We start from the raw sequence: 27,950 nt of genomic DNA, 5'->3' as shown, positions 1-27,950 counted from the left end.
TTTACGAGATATACACTATGTACTATAGCGCTAGTACTAAGCCATTCGGCTGATAGCCCTATCTTGACCAATGTTGACCATCGCTAAAAATGCTTCCGAGGGGGGGTTTGGCTGGATGTCATGGTGGAAATTACCTAGGGTGCATTTTACTCCGAACCATCACTTTAATTCCTCTACAAGGAGCCGTCATGCAGAACACTGAAAAAGAGAAATTATGCTGAAAATGCAGCGTGAATGGAAAGCTGTTGCATTAAAGAAATTAAGCAGAAGGGCAAAAAAGGGTGCTTCTTGAAAACAGGGAAGACACCAAATAAAGGAACTGAAATATGTGTTCAGAAGTCAGAAATAGCTTCCCCAGCAGAAACGTTTTCACAGACGGAAGTGCGAGTCAAGGGGGAGGAGAAATGATCTCAGCTGCATGTACATTATGACAGACTGGGCAGAAGGACGCGTGTCCACACACACAGACGGAGAGGTTATACAGCTCTGTGAGCCTGTATATATGCACAGCACTGCCTCAAGGTAAATAATAACAGCATGTGACAACGTTAACATGCTGATGCTTTACGGGCCGTTTCAGTTTAACATGTTATTATTTGTAATTACCAATAAAATCCTGGTAAAAGAATCCCTAAAAAAGGCTGTGACAGCTAAAAGTAAAGCAGGTACTATTGTGGGAGTGAAGAGGGAAAAAAACATGAAGTCCTGTTTGCAGTTAATCGACATTGAAGAGTCAGGTTTCCTAAAAGTATATGTTCAGCAGAGAAAAGCGTTTATGCTCTCTAGTAATCAATGTTCCATCATCTGTGTGTTGGGCCACTTCAGCAACAGCTAATCAGGACATTGATTCTGTTCATGAGGGTCAGACGTCAGCAGCGGGGTTCGTTCCCTCCCTCAGCCAGATTTAACTTGAGCTCTGTGACTTCACAGGCATGTCAGGGTGCTGGCAGAAGACCCCGTCAGGAGGGGGAGAGATTCATGAGCTCACCTCATGCAGGAATAATAAAACAAACACTGGCTTGTTTGACATCACAGCTCCTGTCTTACATGAGAAATAGTTACTGTAAGACGACAAGAAGAAGAATTTTTGTATTTCCAAAAGGTTTTCCTCAACAAACCACATTCAAATATATAAATACGGGGGATATCATTTGCAAATGTGTGTGGGAAGTTGTGAAACCGGATCTCAATCCTGTATACAGATGCATGCATAGATTCATGAACATGTACACGAAATGTGGACTCAATTCTGTGTACATATTCACAGATCGGTTTTCACATTTGGGTACATTTACAGATTAGTGCACATATTCACAAATCTAAGTACAAATGTGATGATTAGGATACAGTTTGCAAATAATATTACTCCAGGAATGGCCACATAGAGGTATGTTGCTTTAAAATGACAACATCAGGACTCAACAGTAACAGCTGTTGCCATTGGCCACTATTTTGGGAAATTGGCAACCAATTCTTGGCCTTTGGTTGCCGCTGATAGCAACCACGTTTTAACATTTAGAAAATTGCAACATAAAATAGGGATGGCAAAAAGTAAAACATGCACCCTGAAAATCAATATTTTAAAGATGTTGCAATAATGATATTTAAATACTGTTAGTCAGAATTACAATAATGAACATCAGCCGTCTGTTTTAGAGACAATGGTAAAGCAAGTTAGGTTATTTGACTGCAGGACTATGGTTACTGTAAAAAAGCTTTTATTCTTGTACATCACTTTTTTTTTTTTTAAATATAACTGCATAGTATTTTAATTACTCAAAATATAAGGCAACGAATAATGGCAAATGTATTTTCAGTTTCGGGAACCAATTTCTTTTTTAAGTTAGTTAGTTGATCCCTGAATGCTAATTCAAAGTAAGCGACTGAATATATGTAATTATAGGGTCACTTTGTAAAAACTCCAGTGTAAATTACAGCATCAGAGCAGCCTTCTTGTCTGCATGATCACACATCAAACATGTACGAACACGGCTAAGTGGACCAAACAGATGTTTCACTAAACTTTGAAGTGTGCATACACACAGGCGGAGTTATGTGTGATGTTTAAAATTAGACTGTAGATTGATGCCACTCCTCCTTGTGCAGCCCCTGTATTATAATATTTAAGGTACGACTGAGCCAAACACAACAGACTCCCCCGGCGTTGGACAAAAGCAAATTTATTGTTCTTGCTCTGTGTGCAGAATTACATAAACACAGTGGTGTGAGTCTGTTCATCCATGTGAAATGTTCATGCCGGTACAGGAAGAAGAAGTAAAGATTTAATGTTTGAGCTGAAAAAAGTGTGGCTGGGTGATTCTTTTTTTTTTTTTTTTTTAAGTCAACTGTGCCACAGACACAGAGCCAAGCCAAGTCAAAACTCCACAACAGAACATTTTCATTTCATTTGGCACTGTATGTACATACATACCCATGTTATAACATTTACATAGACTTTTATTTTGCACTCAAACACACTCTTGCACATACAAACTCCAAGTCCCTGCCACTTTTACTGGAAGAGCATCACAAGAAAGGCCACAGGGAGGCCTCCTTCCTCGCCCAGAGCCTGTAACGTTTCTCACCGTCAGATTTCCCTGACAGTTCAGACTGCGACTCCCACTGTGAGAACAGCAGACGGGTGATTTATGCCTCTCCTTTGAGGTTTCTCAAAGTTTCCACCCAGTCCCAGCGCAGACAGGGTGGACACATCGTCAAAGCGACCTCATAATGTAGCAACCAGTCGTACAGCATGCCCAAAATCCACATTAGCTCAGAGTACCGCATGTGTCTGTATTCAGAGTTAGAGGTGATCTAATCCGCACCTCCACTGATCATACGTGTAGCAAATCCACTTCATCGTGACACGAGAAGTCTTTAAGGCAGTTCCCACAGTGCTGGATATACAGGATTTAAAGTGATGTCATCTCTGATTGGGAGGTGTCGTTAAGGGGACAGACGATGGTGACATTTCATTCATAAACCTTTTTTTTTTTTTTTTACTCAAACCAAAAGGTCAAAACTAACAATGATCCAAACCAAAGAATGAGAAATGTCTATATTCAAGCCCTGTTGTAGCTTCTCCTCTGTGGCATAGAGCTCCGTTCGAGACACTTCAATGAGTTACACCGATGCACTGCAACTATCGACTAAGATTAATATACCTATTCTTTCCTTGATTAATCATTTGATCTACAAAATGTATCAAAATAGTACAAAAAAAGTAATGCCCAAGGTGTGTTTTTTGTCCGACCAATTGTCCAAATCCCAAAGACACGCAATTTACAATAAAACAGGGAAAAGCAGCAAATTACTGGCACTGACTCCTGAAGCTGGAAGGAGAAAAATTATTTTTAGAAAAAAAGAAGGGAAAAAAAGACTTAAATTATTAATCCATTATAAAAAAAAATACCTACATTATTGTACGCATGTTACTGTTTCAGCTTCACTGTAAATACTTGAGATTCAAATGTGTATTAATCACATAACTCACTCATTTATTGCTGATAATAAGCCACTGTTTTGTCCTACTTAAGTAATGTTTGCTAAAAAAAACAGTGCCCAGTTGTTTTAGCATTATGCTTTTAGAAAATGACTTTATATTTTTGACACATTTAATATGCCCCATATGAAATTCAGGTCCTCCTTACAGCTCTCAACATGGCGACGGCTGAGCAGCTGATAGTGCTAACAGTGTTTACCTCGGGGGGAACTAGAGGTGACGACGCCGTCGGTCGGGACGGCCCAAAGACTACCACATTGTTGGTTCTGCTCTTTTCATGGGATTCGCTAACAAAAAGACAAATGGAGAGGAACATGGAGGATGAGCTGCTACCCTACAATTCAGATTAAGAGAAGGGAGTGCAATTGGAGCTTACAACACACACACACACACAAACACTCACATACACACACAAACACTCACATACATACATACATACAAGAAAATTTAAATCTTTACGAGACTCGAGTCTTAATATTCTCTGTGCAAAATGAGAGTAAGAAGTCTATTGCTTAGTAAATGTTAGTAGTACCACAACGTCATCATTCAGAATGTGTGCGTTTTAATAATCCTGTGAATTTGAAATAATCGGATGTGAAGGGGAAAAAAAGTCCTGCTTGGTGCAAAGTTTATATTGAGAAAAAACAAAAAGGCATTTTTAGTGTTTATAAAAATATACAAATATAAGTTGATGTCCTGTCTGCTCTGTGCAAAGCTTGGTTTTCTGTGATGGGAGTCATGGTTTTCTTGAGAGTTTGTTTATTTTATGTAACTGCAGACAAACTCACGGCTAACTAGTCTTACTCTTTCTCTCTCTAAACAAGACCAAGGAGTTCATGCTTCGTCGCTCCTCCACAGACCGCCGCCGTCAGCCAAACACACAGACGAAGAAAAAGAAGTCACATCATCTCTGTGGTCGGCTTCAATCTCCTGTGTAAAGACATAAAAAAAGGCCACAGAGGGACGTGTGTGATCAGTCCGCCATCCACCTCGGGTCCTCCAGGGATCTGTGTGTCGGACCGGTCCTGCCGCGCCATTTGCTGGGGGATCAGTGGACCCCTCCGTTGAAGGACTTCCCGTACATGTTGAAGTCGGTTTCTACAAAATGTGTAGAGACCGGCTGCTTGTACAGAGGGTTGGAGGCCTGAAGGCGTGAGACAGGAAAACAGGAAATCATACAACGGCACAAAGCCAGAGCTTTTGAGAGAGATTGTAATCAGGAATTGGGAGTAACGGATTAGGCATAATGAGGGGACGAAAAAAAAAGCATATTACAGTTAAGTTAAAATGAAATAAATAAGGTAAATATACAGGGTGGGGACAGATACCTGTGCGTGGTACAAGGATGGGGAGAGTAGAAGGAATATTTGACATGGAAAGACTCACACACATACTGAGACTGGAGGGGAAATCTGAGACGAGGTGGGAAAAGTGGATCGAGCATAAAAGAAAACTGAACGACACCACAAATGAAGAGGGCTGTAATCAGATCATGATGTTCCACTACAAATAAGGGAGTTAGCTCAAATGTCACTTTGTTGATTTATTTATCTTCATCATTTATTTATTTTTTTCCAACTGTCTCTTCCCTTTTTACTTTATTATACTACCGTTCTTTACTTTTTATTTACAGTTACAAATACCCACACATGTAAGAGACTATTATTTCTGGACTCCATATTGACTCTACCTGAAGCACTTGCTTACGGAACTTAACTGTAATTTTGTTTACATGGGTTTTGTACGTGTCCATCATTTTCAATAGAAATCTAAGTGAAAAAAACATTAAATAAATAAAGAACGATATAGTAGCATGTGCACACAGTGCTGCGTGATACGAGTCTGACACAATGTCTCTAATGTTAGAGAATCAGCCAATAAGTCACGGAAAGTAGACAAGTTGCGTTGCTTTAATATTGGGACTCTTGGATGTGGTCGCTGACTGGGTCTCTGGCTCGCAGCGCTGAGACAATTTGAATTTTAAGGATGCAGTTTGTGGTGTTTTACGAGCCTCGTATTTGGTTCTGGAAGATGCAGTAAACTCCACCCAAACGCTGTTTGAGGGGAAGCGGGGAGGATTCCTACCATCTCGTATCGGGCTCGTGATCGTGCGCTCTGGAAGCGTGAAAACTCTCTCCGGTCGTGAACGGTGATGGCCAACTTCCAGGCGGCGAGCAGCACCACTCCCACCAGCAGGATGCTGCCGACCACCGCCAGCAGCACCATCATAGCTTCTGGCCCGCCACCACACTCTGACACAGGAAAAAGGCAAAGTTAGATCAAATTCAGGAAATACATTCAGATCTAAATCACTGAAAGGAATGATGGTTAACGCTACAAAAACGAGACCTGAGTTGGAATAAACCATCATTATTCTTTGATGGTCTTAGTTAAGACTGTTTATTAAAAGGCAGAATGATCAGGATCTGCAGGTTGCGGTTTATAAACACAGCATTCAAAGCCGGGTAAAAAGTTCTGAATATCTCATGTGTTGCGGTTCGGAGCACTGACCTGGCTCTTTCAGAGCTGTGAGGACGGATTGCCCGCTGGCGTGCTCAGAATACGTGAACTTCATGACACAATCGTTTTCTGTCTTATAGAGACAAAGCACGGCGCCGGGGTCCTCCGTTTCTGGAAGGGAAAGGCAGAGAGACACACTCAAGTCATAATGCATAAAGAAAACGTCAGGTCAGTTACAATCATCTTTATACTCATTTTACTCATTTTTTTGCCACAAAAAGGTGGAGAAAAGGAAACAAAATAAACTGTTAAGAAACCACAGTTCTATCCTATTAAAAATAATTAACCAAAACAAAATGACGAGTGTTGAACAACAGCGCTACTTGACCAAAATTAACTTTTATCGACTTGCTTTCACTTATAACACTCTCCTCCCCACTAACAACCATTTTATTAGTTTCTTCATTCTGTAGGAGCTCACTTTCTCCCAGTGTTTTGAAGGAAATCATATTTTCATTATCATGCATCAAGGTTTGGCTTCAGATTCGGGAACAAAGAGGACAGGAAAGGAAGAAGCAACGCTGAAGAGGAATCCGACACCGAGGGGAAAACGATCGACACATAGCCGGGATGTCTTTGCTGTGCAATCACAGCTGATTATTTGGGTGCCCTCGTTTCCAGTCAATCCTCATCACCTAAAAAGACTGAAAAGCTCCACAGGGGAGGGTGAGGTCACACTGGCCCGGTTCACACCCCCGCACCCCCAATCGGCCCCTCCTCCTCTATTTCATGCTCAAAGTATCTGGAATGTACATGTGGAGTCCATTAAGGCCGGTCGGATGGCTGAACTAGCCGGGAATGCTCCCAAACACGTCGGATCTGGGTCAGGGCCACGCTGAGCCCATATGAAATGGTCCTATAGTAGTTTTTATAACACTCAACCTTCTCTTTCTCCTCTGTGCAGCATCACAGTGCCACAAAGGCCATTAATCACAACCCTCTTATTAATGCATTCCTTAACACCTCCCCACTGTCTCCTTCAGGCTCCGAGGGACGACCGACTATCACAGCTACACCTGCTTACAGTAACGCCGGCTTCCTGCTTTTATAAAAAGGACACACGAGGGAGCGTTTGTTCAGTGGGTGGATTCTGCCTACAGAGCAGGTAGGACAGGACTTTATACTTAAAATGGATTCTTTTAATTACAGAAGCGGCGGTGCCCATGGACACCTTCGACCACCTATTCATATATATATTATACTGTCTATATTCTACACATCCAATTGCATTCATACCTCTAGCTGTTTATTCTGAAAACTATATTTTAATATAAGCATTTCTTATACTTACACCTGCAACATACAACGTTTTAGCCCCCAATTCTATAACTGGATCCCCACAATAATGGTTGAAAGTCGTGAAGTGGATAATCACGTTCTGAAAAAGAAAAACCTAAATCTAATAAGATCTAAAATGTCATTTTAAAGTCTGTCGTGCATTTATGGCTGGAGCGCTCCGAGTGCCAGCGCTCCCCACCCTCTCCCTCTTCTTAAGACTATGATCTGGAGTCAATCACATGCAAATGTTTTCAGCATGATTGCTCCTCATTACGCGTATGGAGAACTTCTAACTTCTTTTTGATTTTCTGGTCAGATATTAACCTGCATTTTGTTGTCTCTGTATCTGTTCTGTGTGTAATGATGATAAAGAATCTACTTGGCTTTCACTGTGTTGCTCAAAGGCACTTTGATGCATGGGCAGCAGGAGCTCAGGGATTAAATCACCAACCTTTTAATAATTGGCTGACATAATCTCTGGATACAGCTTCATTTTTTACTTTTCTTTCTTATGTGGCATTAATGTAAAATAGAGAGTAAGTACACTTATCAACACTGAGCCTCGTCTTAAATGTTGTGCTTTATTTGTCATAAAAGCTACAAACACAAATTTTAATTCTACATATTGTATCATAAGTATGTTCAAAATAATGTAATTGCTTAAATAAAACAGGAAAATGGACGTGATGAACGCGTTGCCTCAGGATGTGTTTAACCATTTTTAACGACACTCCATCTTGTTCTTATTCCATTGTCGGCGTATGAAATTCCTTTTTTCCTTTCTTGCAATGGCAGCATGGCACTAGGCTGCTGTGAGCGTTGTTATGCAACACATCGGACGTGCTAAATGTGTCACGTAAACAGAAATCCCTGTACACTTTACTGTATCGCAATAACATGAAACGTCTAATAAAAAGTGACAGTGGAAGAACAATGTAATGGGAAAAGTGAAACTGTTGCAGATGCCACAGCTGTTAATGATCGTCTCTGCCAGCCAGCTGGTGTGTGTGTGTGTGTGTGTGTGTGTGTGTGTGTGTGTGTGTGAACTCACTAAGGGTCTCCACTGTGATGATTTCATCCTTGCACAGGCGCTGACAGGTCTGGTTGTCTGCAAGGCGTCCGGAGTTGAAAAGCCGGCACTCGATACACTCCCTGAGGCAGAGAGGAGCAAGTTTAACAGAAAAGCCAAGCACTCAAATCTCCAGTATTCTGAGACGGGATATAAAAAATGCCTTCTTTCCTCTTTATTCATGAGCTAGAAAGCACTCGGAGAGCAGAGAGCACAAATCATCTAAATGTGTTATTTTTACTCTGGGAACGTCAGCTGTAATGTTAGAACACAGGAAGTTTCTCTGCAGCTTAAGGTGGACCGGCGTGCAGCAAGCAAAACAAATACACAGCAGCCAGCGACTCTGTTGGCGACGCTGGTACAGTCACGTCAGCTCTCTGCAACGCTTCACGGCTGAAAACAAGTCTGTGTTGTTGGTGATTACGAGCCCACCCTCTGTGCACTTCTCTCCCAAACCCTCTCCTTTCACTGTGCCTGTACACGTCTCTGCATGTGTTTAGTGGGTGGAATTATACATCAATAAATGAGGAAAATATGAACTAAATTCTCTTATTTTAAGAGTTATTTAAGACATGAGTTTATTTAACACCTGCAGCAGAAACTAAGTCCAGAAAAGATGCGCACGATTATGGAAGAGGCACAGCAGCGTCAAAAAAAAAAAAAAAAATGAAAAAAACTGCCACTGCATCCCAACATGAGTGAGTTTGAGCAGCCCTTAATAAATGTGCCTTAGTTGCCACCAAATCTTTGAAAACACCAATAATTTCACTGCAACAGTGTGTGGCATTCACTTAAAAAGGGTCCGATCTTAGCCCAAATGTCTGCACATTACCAAATTAAATACGTGCAAAAAGCATGGGAGCGCAAATAGCGAGGGCTTTGAGAATTACACGCTTTCTTTTTTGCCTTGTTTGCACAGGTTTAGCAGCTGCAAAGGCCACGCAATCCTCCAAAAGAGTTTATTAGACACATCTAGCTAAAACGTATGCCGCTTAAAGCCACAATCCTCCCTTCATGAAGGTTATACATCTGTCTTCTCGGTATTCTGCTAACTAAACATACTGAAGTTAAACATACATCCCACAGTGGAGGTTACAAACTATAAATCATGGAGAAGTGCACAGGCATGTACAACTGATTTGGGTGGCTGCTCAGCTTCGTTTCATCTTCCAGATATCACCTGACTGGTCGCGCATTCAATGACAAGATACAGTGACGGCATGTGTGGTCAAGGGGTGAAAGGTCGCTCCGTAAAGATTGCGGCTGCCTTCGAAAACCAGAGTCTTGTGTATTAGAGGAGGCCTGTTGAGCAGACACGGCAGTTATTCGACTCTTTACTAGACGTCTGATAGGCATTTAACCCCCAACCTCAAAGAGCCTGCGCTGCCACACTGAGTGATGCTGAAGTTCAAGTGGCGGGTCAACGGTTTCATTTCGCAGGGTCACAAGTGGCATGAGAGTTATCTGGACAACTCCTGTATGACTTTGCCATCAAAGCTGGGATAAGCCCGTAAGTGAGTGAGTTATGCGAAGGGTTTGGCCGACCTTCTCCCTGGTCGCCTGACTGCATCTAATCACCGTAGATTCCTGAGGACATCTTGTTTCAATTTTCCACCTTTTCCCTTAAATAAAACCTTTCGCTTCCCCCAAAGAATGATCCCAAATATCCATGTGCCTGATTGTAAAAAACATTTTTGTGTGTTTTAGTGCTCATTACGTTGCTGCTTGACTTCACCTTTTAGTGCCACAGGCATCGGGGCATGTGGGGCATTTTTCACAGGTATCACCAAAGGCCCCCGGCTCGGTGCACTGGCAGCGGCCGCACACACAGTTGCCCCGCCCGCTGCACATCTGGCCGTCGTCTGCGATGCAGGTGGACGTCTCCTCGGAGCAGTTGCAGTTGTCGCCAATGTAGCCAGCGTGGCATTTACACTCCCCACAGTGGCATTCTCCATGACCTGGAAGAACACAAGGGAAGTCAGCAGTGGTCGTTACGGGGGAGAGTGGTGATCTGGTCTGATACTGTGACACCAATAGTCAATCCAGTGCCAGCTGAGAGCAACTCCATCCTAAACATCGATGGATGGAGTTCAGGTCAGCACAGGCCAGTCGAGGCCTTCCACATCAATGTGGGAAAATCATTTCTTTATGGAGCTGGCTTTGTGTTGTCGTGTTGAAAAAGAGCTTTCGGGAGCACACAGTCGTTTGTATGTAACATATTTGTAATGTAAATAAGTGACAATGTGGTTGATTTATTCAAATCAACTCAATAGCATATAAATTATATGCAATTTGAATTCCTGTCTTCATTCCAATGTTGCCAAACATATAAAATATCCCAGTCTCTTCCACACAGTGAGTCATGCAGCTTATTCATTACACCGATATCAGATCGGTACTCGGTAGATACCCACAGACCAGGTATCAGTACCGGGATTGAAAAAGTCGGATAGCAGATACGTTGGGTCACATAGTCCATGACAAAACCCAACAGCAGCCAGTGCCATGACCACACACACACACACACACACACACACACACACACACACACACACACACACACACACACACACACACACACACACACACACACACACACACACACACACACACACACAGAGTATCCTCAGTTTGACAGCTGGAGCAGCTGGAGCTTTACAGCGCTGAGCTACTCCACATCTCCGCTGAGCTAACTGCCCCTTTTTGTGCCACACTCGTTTGCTTGTTATCTGCACTGGAACAGATCCAACAGAAGGCATCGGGAGAAAGCCGTGTCCCTCTGGGTCTTGTTGAAACTCTGATTCGTCTCGGTCGTCTAAGCGACCGCTCTCCCTCCGCAGACAAGAGGAAGCCCTGACGGGGGGGGGAGGACAGCAGCTGTAATCAGTGAAGGGTTACTTGACGAGCTTGTTTCACACAAGTTGTTCCTTCACAAAAGACCACATTCATTAAAAGCTGCTATCTCATGGATGGATAAGGAGCGGACAGAAAGGCGATGTCTGCACTTTATCAACACAGGCTGCAGGCGTGTCATATCCAAGAATTCGGGGTTTGTATCAGAAGAAATATGCTGAACAATAGCAGCCAGATGTGTCAGATACAAGGGCAGCTGCTAATGAGACTATGCTGATCTTGTAGCAGCAAACAGTTCCAACAGAACTCCAAACTGGAAACCCTTGTGAAAACCACAAAAATGGTGCTGTGGGAACGTTCCTCAATGTATTCTAAGAGACTGGACGTCAACAATTCATCCATGCATCCATTCTGTCCATGCACAGAGAATAAATACCTTTAGGAACTTGTGGTGGGGATTCGTCACTATTATACACATATAACAGCAATGTCTCTTTGCAGAAATCAAGACCCGGTTACTCAAGATAATCCACAGAGCTTGTTGTGAGCAGTTTCATGTAGGAACTATTTCCTTTCAACCTGTCTTTCATTTGTTCTCACATGCAACTGCCCCAGACAAACAATTTGTGAACTATGAAAACAAGATGTTTTGCATTTGTTAAATGTCTCCTATCTAAGAAAAGAGCATAAATAAGAACATTAAAAATACAATTCATTAGAAAATTAGAAGACAGGGTTGTGATCTAACAGAGAAGTGAAGAAAAGTGTCTCCTTCTGGCCAACAAGCATAAGAACGATGAGAATCTGCTGCCGTTCACGTGAGACACACAGCGAGGGAGAAAAACAGAGGCTGAAACTCAACCCAGATCCTCAAAGAGTACACAGACTTCTCCAAAACAAGTCAATCCAGCTTAATCATCAAACTAGTGGTCGGGGTTGTGCAACAATCAGTCTGGACTCAGACATGCTGTCATTTCTTTCTATTTTTTTTTTTATATTAACATGTCTCGCTTGTCGATTGTGCATTTTTTCTAAGTATTTTTAAAAAGATGGAAAAAATGACACTAATGAAATGAATCCTTTTTTTTTATTTTAAGCGTCTTGAGCACTCCCAAACCTGAGGCCGTGCAAGTGAGGCCGACATGACGACTGGCATGTGGCTGAGTCATGGTGCCGAGTCGTGGTGCCAACCCTGAGAGCGTGTCCTTAAATGACACCACTGCTCGGGCATTCACAGGGCAAGGCCTTTCCTTCTCTGTTTTATGTTTTGGTGAGACTTTAGGGAGGATAAACGAAGTGCAAGTGCAGCTGCTCTCACATCAACATAGTGTTCAACAAGTCCTGACGAGCTGCTCCCAGGTCTGCCGTCTACAAACACTCCTCTGCTCACTGTGTGCATATTGTTTCACAGTTCTTTAGTTTTGGAAGCTTTGTGCAACTTGAAAGCTGCACTTATACAGCTGTTAATATAATGGACTTTGATACAACAAAACTGAAGAAATTGATTTGAGTGTTTTTTTCTGCATGTATAGTTAAAAGATGCAAATTAGGACCAGATATGTGAAACAGTTGGAGTGAGGTAAAACAAATGTAATAACTGTTCTAAAAAAGAAAATGCAGGATGCAAGTGTGCTAGAAGTAGCAAGAATGCTAATTTCCATCCCAGGACAGCTAATATAACTATTTTGGTTCAGTTTCACTGCTCTCACCAGTTTTATTCTCAGATGCAGCTGCTTCCAGAAAAGTGCCAACCGTGTAGGAGAACTACTAGTTTGTTTGTCCACTCTAGGCTTCTGTAGTAACATGGCGTTTGGCTCTGTGAAGAGAACCTGCTCCATATGTACGTATAAAAGGCTCATTCTGAAGTAACTAAAACACAACAATGCTTATTTTAAAGTTCAGGTACTTAGAAATATGATATTCCATTTCTGCGTATAGATCCATCTAAACGCTGCAGTGTACCTTTAATGCAGGTTTAAGGCAACGCAAGTTAATGTGAATGCAGGACACAAACAGATCAGAATCTTGTATATCAATTAGTTTGACGTGTTTGTGTGAGAACGAACATGAAATGCATTAGCAACGGGACTTAAAGAGCTTCCACTGATGCAACCAGTCCATTTCCGGGGGATTCAGACAGCCAACAACCTCTTATCTGCAAGGAGACATCTTACTCTTCCAGAATAATACCCTAAGTAAGAGATCCCAACATGGTAGTACCATCTATAAGCAGTTTGAGTGTCCTAGGTACTGCATCTCTGCCTAGATCCAGATAGCTTTGGCTCACCACATCTCACTTATGATGAGCTGACAGACGAGAATACTCAGCGATACTCAGCAATATGATAATCATCACCAACACGCTGCAAAACAGATGTTTGGTGCACAGCTTCTTTGTCCCGCCGTCACTTTTGTTATTTAGCTGGCAAAGTCGTCCCATTTCTTTTGGCCGTGCTGTCGGACCCTTTTGAGACCCTTTTGAGATACGTTTCCATGACATTTCTCGAGAAACAGTCTGGACAAGCAGCCAATACCAATACTTTCTGTGACCTCTGCCTGTTTTCTCTTTGCAGAATAACACATAATTCCAAACCATCTGGGTCTGTATTTCAGATACGGTATGCGGTAATACAGCTGGCAGCTTTCGGTCAGCTCCCTTAGCCATGAGAGTGACGTAGAGGTATCTTGAATTTTAGCACCACCCAGTGTAGAGCCCTTTGCATGGATTGGTAGGAGCAGAAGGTTCAGAAGGTGTCAAACAGCTGGAGAAGTGATCGGCATCTGTGCATGTGCTTCTCTCAAATGTTGACTTGTGGGCCGAGTAGCGTTGAGAAATGGTTTCGTGCTCCCTCTGATCTTCTTGTTGTCAACAGACTTCCACTTGGCAAGTGCAGCAGAGATTGAGCGACTGGAAGCAGGAAACCAGGCTGTCAAAGTACTCGACCTGGTGCAGTCGGGGTCTCCCCCCATGCTGCTCGCTTCCTGTGATGTGCTGATTACAGATCACCGAGTTAATTCCCATCTTGCATCACGATAACAGACGAGCCGGGAAAAAAAGGAATGAAAAATGGAGAGAATAGTCGAGTGCTTTCATCGTCTTCATGATACACCACCGAGCTAAAGACACATAAATTAACAAAGCTGAAAATAGTGCAGTAATATGTGAGACATTTAGAGAGACTATTTTTTCCGATTCAGTTTCCGATACTTGGACTTGTATATCGGTCAACATCAAGAACAGAACCGATACCACTGCATTAAAAACAACTATTTAATCACATCTCTCCCCATAACAAAAGTTTACAGATTCTATTTGAACACAAAGTTCGCCCAATACTCATTTTTCCTTGAACTTGCTTTAACGCATCCTAATGTAACTCAATGCAACCTCCGTTAACGTTAGCTGTGACCTCTGTTGTTGCCAAGCAGCACTGCTAACAGCTAATGTTAACGAGCTAGTTATACAATGCAGCACCATCAGGGAACAACCAGGAGAGTGTTTAACACGTGTGTGGTACTAGTTTGCACATGTGCAGTAGCGATCGGGCAGGATGTACAGATCGGGTGGCGAGTGGCATGTGTAGTGTACAACATGTACATTATATGATGATAACATGATATTGGATCGGTGCATATTGCAATCCAGTAATTTAAGATGCATCGTTAAGCATATGATAATCGTATGGGAATGACTTTAGAGATATGTGTTTAAAGGAAATGCTATTTGGAACATCTGCATTTCCAGGACATCTGGGAAAACTCCATCTGCTGATGAAGATCATGTAAATGGGCCATGAAGAGAGATTGTTGCATCGTTTCATCTCTGTTACAAGGGCATAATAAAACATAAGCTGAGTAAACCCATTTAGATGTGAGATTATTGATTCCCACAGTGGTTAAATGTAACTGTGTAAGACACTATGGCAATCGGAGATTACTATCTGCTTAACTCTCCCAACTAGTGACACACCAGCTCCTTAAAAATGTAATGTCAGCGGAATAATTGGCTGCCTTTAATAAAAGCACAGTTATGGGAACTAGAAAATATATTTCTTAAAAACCCAATCCAGCACGAACCCTAACCCCGGAGACATGATGGATTTCAACATCACATTGAAACGGGCTTATGTAAATATTTGGAGCTCCTATAAAAAGGAAACGAGCTGTCGGGTTATTTGTAGGATATTGTTGTACCGTATCATGCAAATGTGCCAGACAGTGAGAGCTACTGCTCTAAAAACTAATCCTTCCCTTATCATGAATGCATTCAAAATAAACAAAATGTTCTCAGAGCAAATTATCTCTGACATCTGGGGCCAACAGTGCTTTGAGCATATCCAAATATTAAGCGTCTGCAGGGATAGCTTGTTCACAAAAGCGTTATCCACTCGCTTGCATGTTTTGTGAGGAGAAGTGAGGGAGAATGGGATGTGTAATCCGTCAATCCTCGTCCCAGTGGTTCTAGATCAGCTGAGCATCACGTCTAGCCTTGTGAGTTGGAGTGGAGGGGCTGGGTGGAGGGGCTGGATGGAGGGACTGGGTGGAGGGGCTGGATGGATGGGGCTGGATGGAGTGACTGGATGGAACTGCTGGGTGGAGGGACTGGATGGAGGGACTGGATGGATGGGGCTGGATGGAGGGACTGGATGGAACTGCTGGGTGGAGGGGCTGGGTGGAGGGGCTGGGTGGAGGTGCTGGGTGGAGGAATCTGAATGGAGGGTCTGGATGGAGGGGCTGGATGGAGGGGCTGGGTGGAGGAATCTGAATGGAGGGTCTGGATGGAGGGGCTGGATGGAGGGGCTGGGTGGAGGGGCTGGATGGAGGGGCTGGGTGGAGGGGCTGGGTGGAGGGGCTGGGTGGAGGGCCTGGTTGGAGGGGCTGGGTGGAGGGGCTGGATGGAGGGGCTGAGTGGAGGGGCTGAGTGGAGGGGCTGGGTGGAGGGGCTGAGTGGAGGGGCTGGGTAAGGGACTGGATGGAGGGGCTGGGTGGAGGGGCTGGGTGGAGGGCCCACTGTTGATGCGAAGAGAGAAACAGTCACTTCCTGCAGTGGCGTCCAAAGAGCAGCCTGTGTCCCGGAGGTCGTGGTGCGTTTGTGTGTGTTTGGAAAGAAAACATGCCTCTTACGGCTCCAGTTGCACTCTGAAGCATCGTCTATTTTCTGCTCTCAGCTGAGCCTCATGAAAAGCTTCACTGAATATATTAAATACTTGTGGTTCGCTTGCATCACACAAAGAATTTAGGGGGAAAAGACTTTAGGAAGAGTGAAGAAGGCGCACAAGCTTTATCTCCGGTTTCCTGTCGGGAGTCCTTCGGGAGTACATTGTTGGTATTCCTGCATATAATCTTTAGGAGGCAGAGTGGTTTTACACTCATCAGAAGGTCAGCGGTTCAATCCCCGGCCTCAGTGTCCTTGAGCATTAATGTATACAGTTAATAGATGTGTGCATGTGAATGGTAGCGTCAAGTGGGGGGAAACAAAGTATTACAGTAAATTAAAGACGGTATGAGATATTCTGTTTTCAGTTTTTGATGTAAAACTATGCAATTTCATATTTTGCTTTATTATAACTAGTTGAATTATTACTTTATTATTGACACATATCACAACCTTCACCTGACCATTTAATCATTCTGGAGATGTTTGCCCTGCAGAACAAGGGAGCTGTAAGTAATCCTTTATGTAATATAATTAGTGAGCTGTTTATCCCTTTATTTATCTGTGAATATATTTTATTATAATTATAACCACAATTAATTAATGAAAAATAATCTCAATGTGCTCTTTTGATTTACAGAAGATGATTTTACATCGGAGATATTCCCAAATTATTCTGTAAATCTAAAAAGAGCAGATTCAGATTAATTATATTTCTTTAGGAATAAAAAAATGTTGCAGTTCACCATTATTATTTCACATAAAGGGGAACATCGCATAGATAAATCACACCACCCTTGTTCTCCCCCATGTCGTGCGTTGATTCGTCTCCGTCTTTTCTGTGCAGCACTTTGATTGGCTGTTGAACACTACAGGAAACAGTGATGTCCCGCTAAAATAAAACAAATCACAGTTTGAGCTACACGTATAAATAAAACTCGGACAGGATAATCTAAACTCTGATTGTTGCAGTCGAGCTCTCAGCCATTTGAAATTATTTGGATTCGCTGGTTCAGAAAAACAACCGTGTCGTCTTTATGACCATCAGGCTTATGAGCCGTTACAAATCAAGGAGATTCTTGAGGATATTGAGGAAGAAGAGAGAAGAGACAGACGCGGTGATGCTGTGAACGAGAGCAAAAACCCAGAACCCAATAAACAAATAACCATCCAAGACTCAGCAGATGATTTACTGTGGAGACAGAAGCTCTTAGCTTCTTTTTCCTCGTCTGCTTTTCATCCAACATGCGCTGATAGATAATATGCAGCAGTAAATGGTTTGTTTTTGTTCTTTTTAGATGACACTGAACTGCAGGCTGCAAAGTGCCCATGCAAACCTCCAGATGTTAGACCGCTATGGAAACGCCGCCACCAATGGGCAAGAGGAAGCTTTTAGTTCCGAGTCGTAAAGTAGACCCGGGACTAAAATGACCAGGGACTTGTTGGTGGAAGTGGGTTTCCCATCATAAAAGGCTAAAAACAATGTCGCCACTGCAATCCGTTGTAGTAGAACTGAACCACAGCGATGGCGCTGGTCTTTGTGACAGCCAGAAGTTAGTATGAGCGGCAACCACAGTGGATTCTAAAACAAGCTCCGTTGTCTGGCTTTTTAAACAGGCATGTCAAACGACATGAGAGCTTAGTGCACCAGAGATGTGGGGCTGGACGAACGTATCGGCATGCAGCCCCTCCCTGACCCCGGAGGGGAACGCAAAATAAGAGCATGACTTTAAATGAGACAGCAGAACAATATCTAAAACCACTCCCACTAATTACACAGTAGGCTCAGGGATAAGATTACTGCTTTGTGTGTCCGAGTGAAAAAGAAATACAGAGAAAAATGAAACAGGCGTTGAAACTCGGTCACATTGTACCAAAATGAAGGGCTGCTTTTTGTTGGACTTATTTCCTCTTCAAGGGGAACTTTAAATATATTTAGGTATTCAGCACAAATGCACAAACACACACACACACACACACACACTAATTTCAAACTGTGGCAGAGAGTTGGTATTATTTCAGTCCCTGCCAGACAAAAACTGACAAAACAGAGATGGAAACAGAAGCGATGCTTTCAATAAGACAGAACGAAGAACCACAAAAACAAAGCTGCGGAGAAGGCCTCTAAGTTGAGTCCTGTAAAACCTCTGGAATGACAGCGGCTTCTGTAAACAAGGAGAGTCAGCGAGAAAGCCAACTGCTGACTCGGCACAGGGTTAGGTTGGTTTTTTTCCACAGAAAATTCACAGACGGGAGAAAATGACATGAAGGAAAATCAGCTGTCTGTCTCACCGAAAAACACGTGTCCATCATTTCCCCACGCATCTCGGTTTACGTGAGGACACGGTGACATTTTCTGTCATTCAGGAGTCCTGATTGGACGATGGACTGATAACACACACAGACGCTCTTCTGTCTGCCTCTTCAAACTGCTGAAGCTTTAATAAGCCAACGTGACGGAGGGGCAGCGCTGGTAGATGTAAACATCAAACGCAAAGTTTGGGCAACTTCTTGAGATTGACTGCTTTTCAAGAGACCCATAAAAACAAAGCCAGATGTAACCAACGGATCGCGGGGATATGAGTTAAATGTCGTGAGATAAAAGAAGGCCTATAATCCTGATAGACGGTCAGATTGGAGCATAGAGAAACAAATCCCTGCTGTTCAAAGTACAACACTGACAAACAGGCAGGAGCGGTCTGGCTGCACTGTCACGCACCTACAGTTTGCTTCTGTTGTTAATAATCACAGGAGATTATTTGAAAAGGTCACACCTGTTGTTATTTTTCATTTAGTACTCAATTTAACATGCAGTAGTGTTGTTAACAGGTACACTAACACGCCATGGAGAAGGAGGAGGACAATGCTGGAAGTGTGGAAATCTTTAAACGTGAACTTCATACTTTTCTCCTGAACCAGGCCTTTGATTAAGATTGGTTAACAGACATTTTCATTTAATTTCCTTGCGTTGTTTTATTAAAAGTAAAAGGTGTTATACGAGTACGAGTACGGTATTTATGATATTTATAACATCGACGATAATAATAACAGTGTAATACCATAACACCGAGTGAAAAACTTCCATTGGAATGACTGGGGAGCCATCTTGGAACCTGTAATACATCCACGCATATGTCCAGTACTTCTAGTCAGCATCTCTGCAGGTTGCCTGGCAACCTTGCTATGACAATGCTCTCATCACAGCATGTACCCTTACAGCATTATATTATTATACATTCCTGTAGGGATTAAACAAACATGACCCGATGTGTTAATGACTGAGCTTGCGAGGCGACGGTCGGTGGGTTTTGTTACCGTTGGACTGAGCCGGTTAGCTGGAACCCATTCTGAAGAAAGAGCGGATTTCCCCAATTTCATTACTTCAAGGCATCAAAACGAGCTTTCAAAATTACAAAAGCCGCAGTAAACGTCTGCAGCAGACGACTGTGGTCAAACAGAATAGTATTCTCTACCATTCAACCATTTAATACATCTTTTGAAACCAATTGCATTACAATTCAACTCAAACTACCATTTGGGAATCCTCTCATGTGTGTTTTCTATTCGCTTATGTGATCCCCTTTAAGGGGCTGTTGAAACAATATTACCATCACATCTCAAACAGTGTGTGTGTGTCTGAGTCTGTCTGTCTGTTCACAAAATATGTGGCCTATTAAAATGTGCAGGCCAGGACAAGGTCCCTGTTGTATGCCGACTGAGCCGTTCGTCATCAGATATCAACAGAGCTGATATGTAGTCTGTAAGAGATGTAGGGAGCTAAAAGCCTTGAAAGAGACACAGCTTCTTCTTTGTTCAGGTTTGTGTCCCAGTAAAAGAAGAAAAATGCCACCTCACCGAAAACAGAACGATCATGCAGCGAGATGAGTTTGGTGTGGAATAACAGGCATCAGCAGCCCTGACGTGTGCTTTCTACGTAGATAACATCACATGCTTGACAGACAACAGTCATTACCAGCCATGAAAACGGTGTTTACTTCTCGATTTGCCCTCAGTGTCCAAGTCATAGGACACCTCAACATCACTGGCATAGCTCAGAGTAAGCAGGAGACAAAAGAATGGCTGAAGGACAAGCTGGAGACACAATGATTATCACTGAGTTTCAAAACTCGGAGGCCAAGCAGCTGCTTGTGAAACGCTGGCTGATTTGCTGCGTAAGCATTCATTTCATTTGCTGACACCCCATGTAGTGCTGAGGGGGAATTATAGTCATCTCTTATTTTGTCATAAAAATACAGGAATGCTGCAATCTAAGCCTCATTATTATTGCATAACGTACGCGGGGATTTACACTGCGCTTCGTGTTGCACGGCACTGTAGAAAAAACAGCAAGTCTTCACTTGGTTCTCTTCTTTCATGCTGATGGGTTTTCAGCCCTTAAACTTTCATCTCACATGCTGTTATTTCAAAAAAGTTACAGCAGTATTCCACAGGTGGCACACGTGAGTTGCAGCTTGAGTGATCGGTAATTTCTATTCATTGTCCGTGTTTGTTATGCAGCCATGCAACGCATTCTGGTAGCACGGGGTTGCGCTTCGAGAGACGTTGCCCACTCCTCATTTGCATAAATACGACATCTATGTTACTTTATGCAAATCTGAGTCCAACCTCTGTAAACTCCCCCATACAAATTTAAACTTACCATCGCTTTCGGGTTATTTCTCTCCCCAAATGTTTTCAAAAACACATTTTGGTGGACTATTTTCATAATAAGAAGGAAAATAGTTTCCAAAGAGCCAGAAGTAGACAGCCCACAAGTGAAAGTGTTCATCCAATCAGGTGCCTAGTGGCAGCCCATCAAGTGTCCAATGCTGGAAAGCGGACGCCCTACCACCTCTGGCAGATTACTTCTTCTGAGGAGCTGCACATGAGCTCCAGAGGGAGGTTTGGCAGAGCTACAAATCATGCCTCCATGACGCAGAAGCATAAATGTGCCTTTAATCAAATCAGTCTTTTGGAGTCACTTTTGTACTCTTACATAATAAATATTCAATGCAATACATCTTACTTATACTTTGAAGTTGCATTAACTTATTATATTTGGGGTCAATTTGGGCAGCGAAAATGAGCAAACACATAATAAAGGTTTAATTCTTCTTCTTAAGCGATAATACTTTCACTTATAAAGGCTATACTAGGACAACTTTAGCATTTAGCATTTAGGTTTCAGCTTGCCTGAAGTATTTTACATAGAAGCTGAACTCGGGAGCTCTCCTTTAATTACTTCTCATCATCATCCTGCTTCAACACACTGCAGACAGCAGCAGGCAGCTGTGATGTGAAACAATTACAGCGAGCCGTTTAGCTAAAAGGATCTTAATCCTGGGGGCCTCTGGAGGCTCTTAATGCTGGAGAACCACCAAAAAGGTCAGGCCAGCCAAAAGACTTCAAAATACACAGCTCAAAAATAATTAAGGGAACACTGAATCATCACAGTATAACACCAAGTCAGTTAAAGTTCAGGTATATCAATCTGTTCATTTGGGAAGTAGAAGTGATTGTGGACGAGTCTCAACTGCTTTGGTGAAAACAACGTGACAACAGGTGCAATGGATCCTACAGGATCCACATCCATACATGATGAACAAGAAGGTTTGCTGTGTCTCCTGGCATGGTGTCAAGACCATAAAGGAGATACCAGGAGACCGGCCATTACACCAGGAGTGCTGGACAGGACCGTAGAAGGGCATCAACCCAGGAACAGGACCAGTATCTGCTACTTTGTGGAGGAGGAACAGTAGGAGTACTGCCAGAGTCCTACAAAATGACCTCCAGCAGGCTACTGGTGTGCATGTTTCTGACCAAACCCGTTTGTGACCCGTTGGCTTCACAGCTGAGAGCAGGTTCATACTGAGCACATGTGACTGACATGAAAGAGTCTGGAGACGCCGTGGTGAACGTTATGCTGCCTGTAACACCATCCAGCATGACCGATTTGGTGGTGGGTCAGTGATGGTCTGGGGAGGCATATCCTTGGAGGGTCGCATAGACCTCTATGTCATAGCCAACGGTTTGGACCTTAGGCTGGTACAGACCCTTGGTTCCTCCTGGTGCCTGGGAGGAGATCCCCCAGGTCACCATGACTCATCAGGAGCAGCCCAGATGTTGTCCTGAGTTCATCCAGGCATGCAGAGACCAAACACACCACTGAGTCACATTATTCAAGCAAGTTGGATCAGCCTGTGATTCTGAATCCAGCCCTCACTGAGCTGATGCTTCTGGTTTCCATTGACTGTTGTTACGTCATTTTGTTCTCAACAAATTCTACAATACACATCAGTAAAGATTTTCAACTTGAACAATAGGTTTATCAAGACCTGATGTGTGTTTTTTTTGTTCAGTGTAGCCCTGAAAACAGATCCATAGCCCGCAAAATGAAAGACACAAGCACTTCCAACACTTGTCCCCTGATGGTGTAAACACATCCTAATGTGCAAGTATACACACATGGTGACCAGTGAGGTCGGACTAGAAATGGGTTGTTTTTGTGGCTCCAGCTGGTGACAGTCGTGTGTGTGGCCATAATGTGAATATCTGAGCTTTGCTCAAAGAGAAAGTGAACCAGTAGACGGTTTCTAATTTGTAAAGGCATTTCCTGAGCTTTCTGCTTCGTTTGTGTCGTTTAGCTCCTCGGGGGGAAGTCAGACTGAGACTTCAAACAGAGAAACACCTGCATGTTTCTAAGGAGATGCATTAGCCCACAAACAGTGATAGGATCGGGGTGTGGTTTTCTATCTGCGGTATTTCACCAGAGAAACCTGAAGTCTTTGTCTGCAGTGGTCAAGTTCAGTCAAGTCTCAAAGAGGGGAGGGGAGGGAGGGGAGGGAGGAGCCATCCGGTGTTTGTTTTACCTCGGGGCGTGAAGACAGGTGCCCAGGTGCAGCTCAGGTAGCTTTGTTCAGTCAGTCACAGCATACTTCACACAGAATACACCTAAAGTCTGCTTTCCCATTGAAGAATTTGGGAATTGAATACTCGCACAGAAAGCAAGAGGTGAAAATATGTCTGATTAAAATTGTACCTACTTCCACATGGCTTACACTCACAATCTTACATCAAAATGTCATCTGCACCTTAAGCAACAGCCCTTACGCGTGACATATTTCATCGCTGAGATCAAAGAGTGTGCGACGCTGTGGAACACTTAACTTGCCTGTTTAAAGAGATAAAAAGAAAAAAAGTGTGCCAAATTTAAACCCATTCTCTCTCCCTGTTCTGACCTGGCATTAACATGCGTCTTCGGGAGACTGATTATTTTTATTATTTCTCACGTTTTAAGTTTCTTTTATTAACATGCCATTGCCTACCATATCTTACACTTGAAAGCTCTGACATCCCTAAGAATCATGTAAGAATTAATGCAATGTACATATTTGGTGAAAATATTTTTAAAAGACAATTTAATAGATTTCTGTTGCATTTGGTTTACAGTTACAGTTGTAAAAACACATCCTGGGGTGTGCTTGGCCTTTAAATATTATATATTTTGCTTATGTTTTGAGTGGCACAACTCTGCCAATGAATGCTATAGTAAAGCTAAGCCGTATTAAAACATTCTTTACATAGTGTATATATTATTTTTCAGTAGTAATGAGTCTGGTGTTGGTGGTGATCTTTTGACCGCTGGGTGGCTGTCAGCCACACGCTGATGAAGACCAGACTCACTAATTGCTGCATGTTCAAATAATGACACACGCAAAAAAACAGTAATACGAACCAGAGCCACTGAACCAAACATACTTCACACACTCCACGCTGTAGCACGAGAGACCCTTTTCCAACAGAGTCAGAGTTTACCAGGTACACCTGAATGCACCGTGAGGTCCGTGTCAGCAACCACATGCTTAACTGTACAAAGCAATGTAGACACATATATGGTGGGAATACTGTTCACCGAGTGCTGTTTCTTTTTATTATGTCTTAAATCTTCTGCAGCACAAACTGTCAATAACACATTTGTTGTTTACGTGACTCACGTGGAAAATGTTGCAACCGGTGACTTCAGGGAAGCAGGATTGCTTCTCCATCATCTGCAATGGCCGCAGCTGCAGACTATCAGTAAGCTACGCGCTGTCGCCTTTTAAGTGTTGCTGTTAATTTCCCATCGGACAGATGTGGACAGATGTGGAGGAGAGGGGAAAAAAACAAGAATCCCAGATCCTGCTTTCGGTTTTGAAAGGTAATTTCGATTTCCATCGAAATTGTGATTCTTTACAACAACAAAGTTAGATTTTAAAATTCCCTGAAATGGGGAAGTTTGTTTGATCCAACAACAGTATTTGAGTTATCAAAATACTTTTCTCGTTACGACACACATATGAGATGTTTTTCTAATGACAGCAGTTCTGGACTGAAGCTGCACGTCGTTTCTTATAGGTGAACGTGTCACATGTGTTTCAACGCGGCTCTGCTGCAGCTAGAACAACAACTTGAACCTCTCCATTTCACCAGCAACGTCCCTTCCTGTCGGACCGAACTGTTTTAAATCTAAACGTAGGAAGAGTCCATCTCTTGTTTTTAATGGACGAGTCCTTTAACAAAACAAATAGGCCAATTAAACCTAAAGGGCTTTTGGCCTTAAAGACAACCGTTTGCCTTAGCGGACCACAGTTCCAGTAACACTCGGCACGGACACGAACAAACACACATGGTCCCGTTTACCACACACACACACGGTATTATTTATGGGGTAAAAGTGGGTTTGTCTGAAAATAAAGCCGTGCTATTTCTGGCAAACGACTGCGGAGTGCTTAGATCATTATTTAGAACCAGCTGCAGAGTCTGCAGGGGAGATGTGGGTCAGGAGGACTCGGAAGAAAAGCCTTAACGAAGGAGAGCGAGTCTAAACAACACAGGACTTTTAAGGGTGATGAAATCAGTAGTCCAAGAGAGATAACATTTCAGCTTATATACTTCAGCAAACACTTCACATAAGCGATGACACCTAGAATTGTCCTGTGGAATATTCTATAGAACAATAAATAATCGTCACATGTCCACTAGCCGGTAATATCGGTCTATACAGATATCAGCCGGGCTCTAAAAGAGAGCTAGCGACTCGTCCTTGCATGAGTTAGACAACCACAATGGACACAAACCCAAATATCGGTGAATAAATCGGCCACCTGACCCACTTGCAGCACACGTCTGTCTGCACGCCATTCACCTTGAAGACACTGGTCAGAGAGGCTGGGCGCTCCACAGACAGATACAGACTTAAACACAAAGGCAGATGGCTGTGTAGATACCAGGGATAAGATTACTGGGACATTCAGAGACAGAGTGTCGTCCAACATTGGTCATCTGACCCGAAATACAATCCTCCTCCCTGCAACGCCCTCTTCTCCATCTACGTCTCTCTTTTAATGTGTTGATGGTGTAAACATGTTATTACAATGCTATTAAGGCTTGAGGAGAAGTTAAGTGATGTTTAAGGCATGATTTTCCTTTGATTGACAAATCTGTGGTTTTCATGCACAAAGCTCCTTAACTAAAAACATGACATCGAACTCCACCTCACTTAGCCATTGCAAAATACAGTGTAAACGTCATATATGCATCTACAAACACACAAACGCCTCGGTGACTTCTACCCGTCCATTATAAGGAAAAGTCTCATCGGTTCATCAAGTTTAAAAAGTGAATTTGTATCGGCTGCCATCTTATCACAGCAGAGCATCACAAAAACAAATGTCAGTGAGATGGAGTCACTGATGGCAAGCGCTTTTAAATGTATCACATTTCACTGGGAAGAGAAGACAAGAATGCAAGTAAAAACAAAAAGGTTGCCATCACATTTTCCCACCCATTTTTCCAGTTTTTTTCAGACTCCCAACACACATTTGCGGAGTCTTGCACTACATCTCCTGGTGCACAAAAATAAAAAGTGACAACACTGTGTCTTCCTGTGTTTTGGCTGCCTTGTGTGCAGGTGTGAGCCACAGCTGGGTGTGGACTGTGTCCTCACATTCAACTGTGACTGGATTAGGGTTGTCACGATACCAGAATTTCAGTAGTCGATACCAATACCTGTGAATTTCCACGATTCTCGATACTAATTCGATACCACAATTAAAAAAAAAAAAAACAGGATCCATGTACTTTTAAATTCACTAATTTATTGAAAACTGCTTCAAACTGTCAAGTATTTAACACCACTGTGCACCATCTTTTTGCACAGAATTTAAATTGCAGTACCAGCTGCCAACAGACCTATAGCCATCCAGTATAAAAACAAACAATACTGTGCTTATAAGGCTTTTTGCATGTCGGCTTGTTTGAATCAAGAATTGCTCCGGATTCATCCGCCTCGAATGCAAAATATTTCCACACGCGACTCTTCGCACCTGTCTTGTCGACGAGCCGATGTGTTGTGCTTTCGCTCCCACCTGCTGAAGCCATTTTTTTTGAAGACGGCAAGTTTTCCTTGTTCAGCGCCGCTTACTGCTCTGTGCTGCTCACACGCGTATACTGCCCCCATACTGACTCAGTTCTGCCAAGAAACGACACGGCTCGCCGAGTGAAGAGTTGTATATTCGGTTCTGACGTTACCAGAAAAAAGCAAGTATCGAATTATTTTTTTCGTGTCGGCATCGAATTGGTACCGAAGTATCGGTTCTTGTGACAACCCTAGACTGGATAACCGACAGATTTGAAATGGACTGCAATTTAATGCAGAAGTGCCGTTGCTTTACGACAATCGTGAGAAGAAGAAAATCAATTGTGTCATAATATAATTAAATAAAAGCAAAAAAGAGAGATTATAAAAGCACTCTCAACCCAAGGTCCACTAGCTGGATTTTCCTCATGCATAACTGACCCGTCTCCATGACAACTGGGCAAACTCCATCCACTAGTAAGCTAGCTAAGTCAACTTTGACTTATATTTTCCCTAAGCCCCGCCTCCTGCTGCTACCATGGAGCCCACACTGTCACTAACTGCAGTCCCAGAGTAAATATCATCACATTTTAGGGAAAACAAATAAAGTGACTTCAGAGAGAAGCAGACAGAAGGGTCTACAGTGTGTGTTTGAGGGATGTCAAACCGGTTTGAAAGATAAAGATAGAAGCTAAAGTCTCCAGATCACAGTGGAAACGTGAACCATCACATCACCTGTTGATCGACACATCAATGAATGAACAACTCTGTTCCTGTAAAGCCGGCTCGGACTTTATTCTCTTTAAAGGAAAACACCACCGCATTTCCATACTGAACTATGTTCTGCTCTGATGTTAGACGAGGTGATACATACCTCCCTCTCCTCTGTGCGTGCACTCAATGGCTCTTGTGCGGACTCCGCGCAGCGCTAATTTGCTAGCATGTAGCTTGTCCTTAGGATCCAAAGGGGGGTGAAGTTAGAAGCGACCAAGCACTTCCACGTTGTCCCTATTTAAATACGGTTACGTGAGTAGTTACACGACCCAAGTTTGGTTACACAAAATGAAACATGCCAATTTTTCTAAGCGGATAACAAGGATAACTAGATAGTATGGCGGAATACCAACTGGAAGCACTTCGACGTCGGCGCAGTAATATCATCACTCAAAACATGACG

At 42.9% G+C, this 27,950-nt stretch overlaps 1 protein-coding gene across 2 annotated transcripts in view; it reads right to left on the bottom strand.

The window, feature by feature from the left end:
• Positions 1 to 2,163: 2,163 nt before the first annotated feature.
• itgb5 (integrin, beta 5) overlaps positions 2,164 to 27,950 on the bottom strand; it is a 43,441-nt gene continuing 17,654 nt past the window's right edge. Inside the window, exons 12-17 of one of the 2 annotated variants that reach the window (XR_014598058.1) lie at positions 10,105 to 10,327; positions 8,352 to 8,452; positions 6,014 to 6,133; positions 5,588 to 5,754; positions 3,130 to 4,646; positions 2,164 to 3,099 (exon numbers count right to left, since the gene is read on the bottom strand). Coding sequence is in view for 1 of the 2 variants with exons in the window: in XM_084022872.1 (XP_083878998.1) it covers positions 4,551 to 4,646; positions 5,588 to 5,754; positions 6,014 to 6,133; positions 8,352 to 8,452; positions 10,105 to 10,327 (707 nt within the window). In the remaining variant the exon portion in view is untranslated. Of the gene's footprint in view, positions 4,647 to 5,587; positions 5,755 to 6,013; positions 6,134 to 8,351; positions 8,453 to 10,104; positions 10,328 to 27,950 lie in introns of both variants that reach the window. The other variant, XM_084022872.1, reaches the window with a different exon arrangement.

The sequence above is a fragment of the Eutrigla gurnardus genome, assembly GCF_963514095.1.
Source record: "Eutrigla gurnardus genome assembly, chromosome: 12".
Taxonomy (NCBI): Eukaryota; Metazoa; Chordata; class Actinopteri; order Perciformes; family Triglidae; genus Eutrigla; species Eutrigla gurnardus.
The sequence above is the reverse complement of the archived record's forward strand: the minus strand, read 5'-3'. Positions and strand labels throughout refer to the sequence as shown.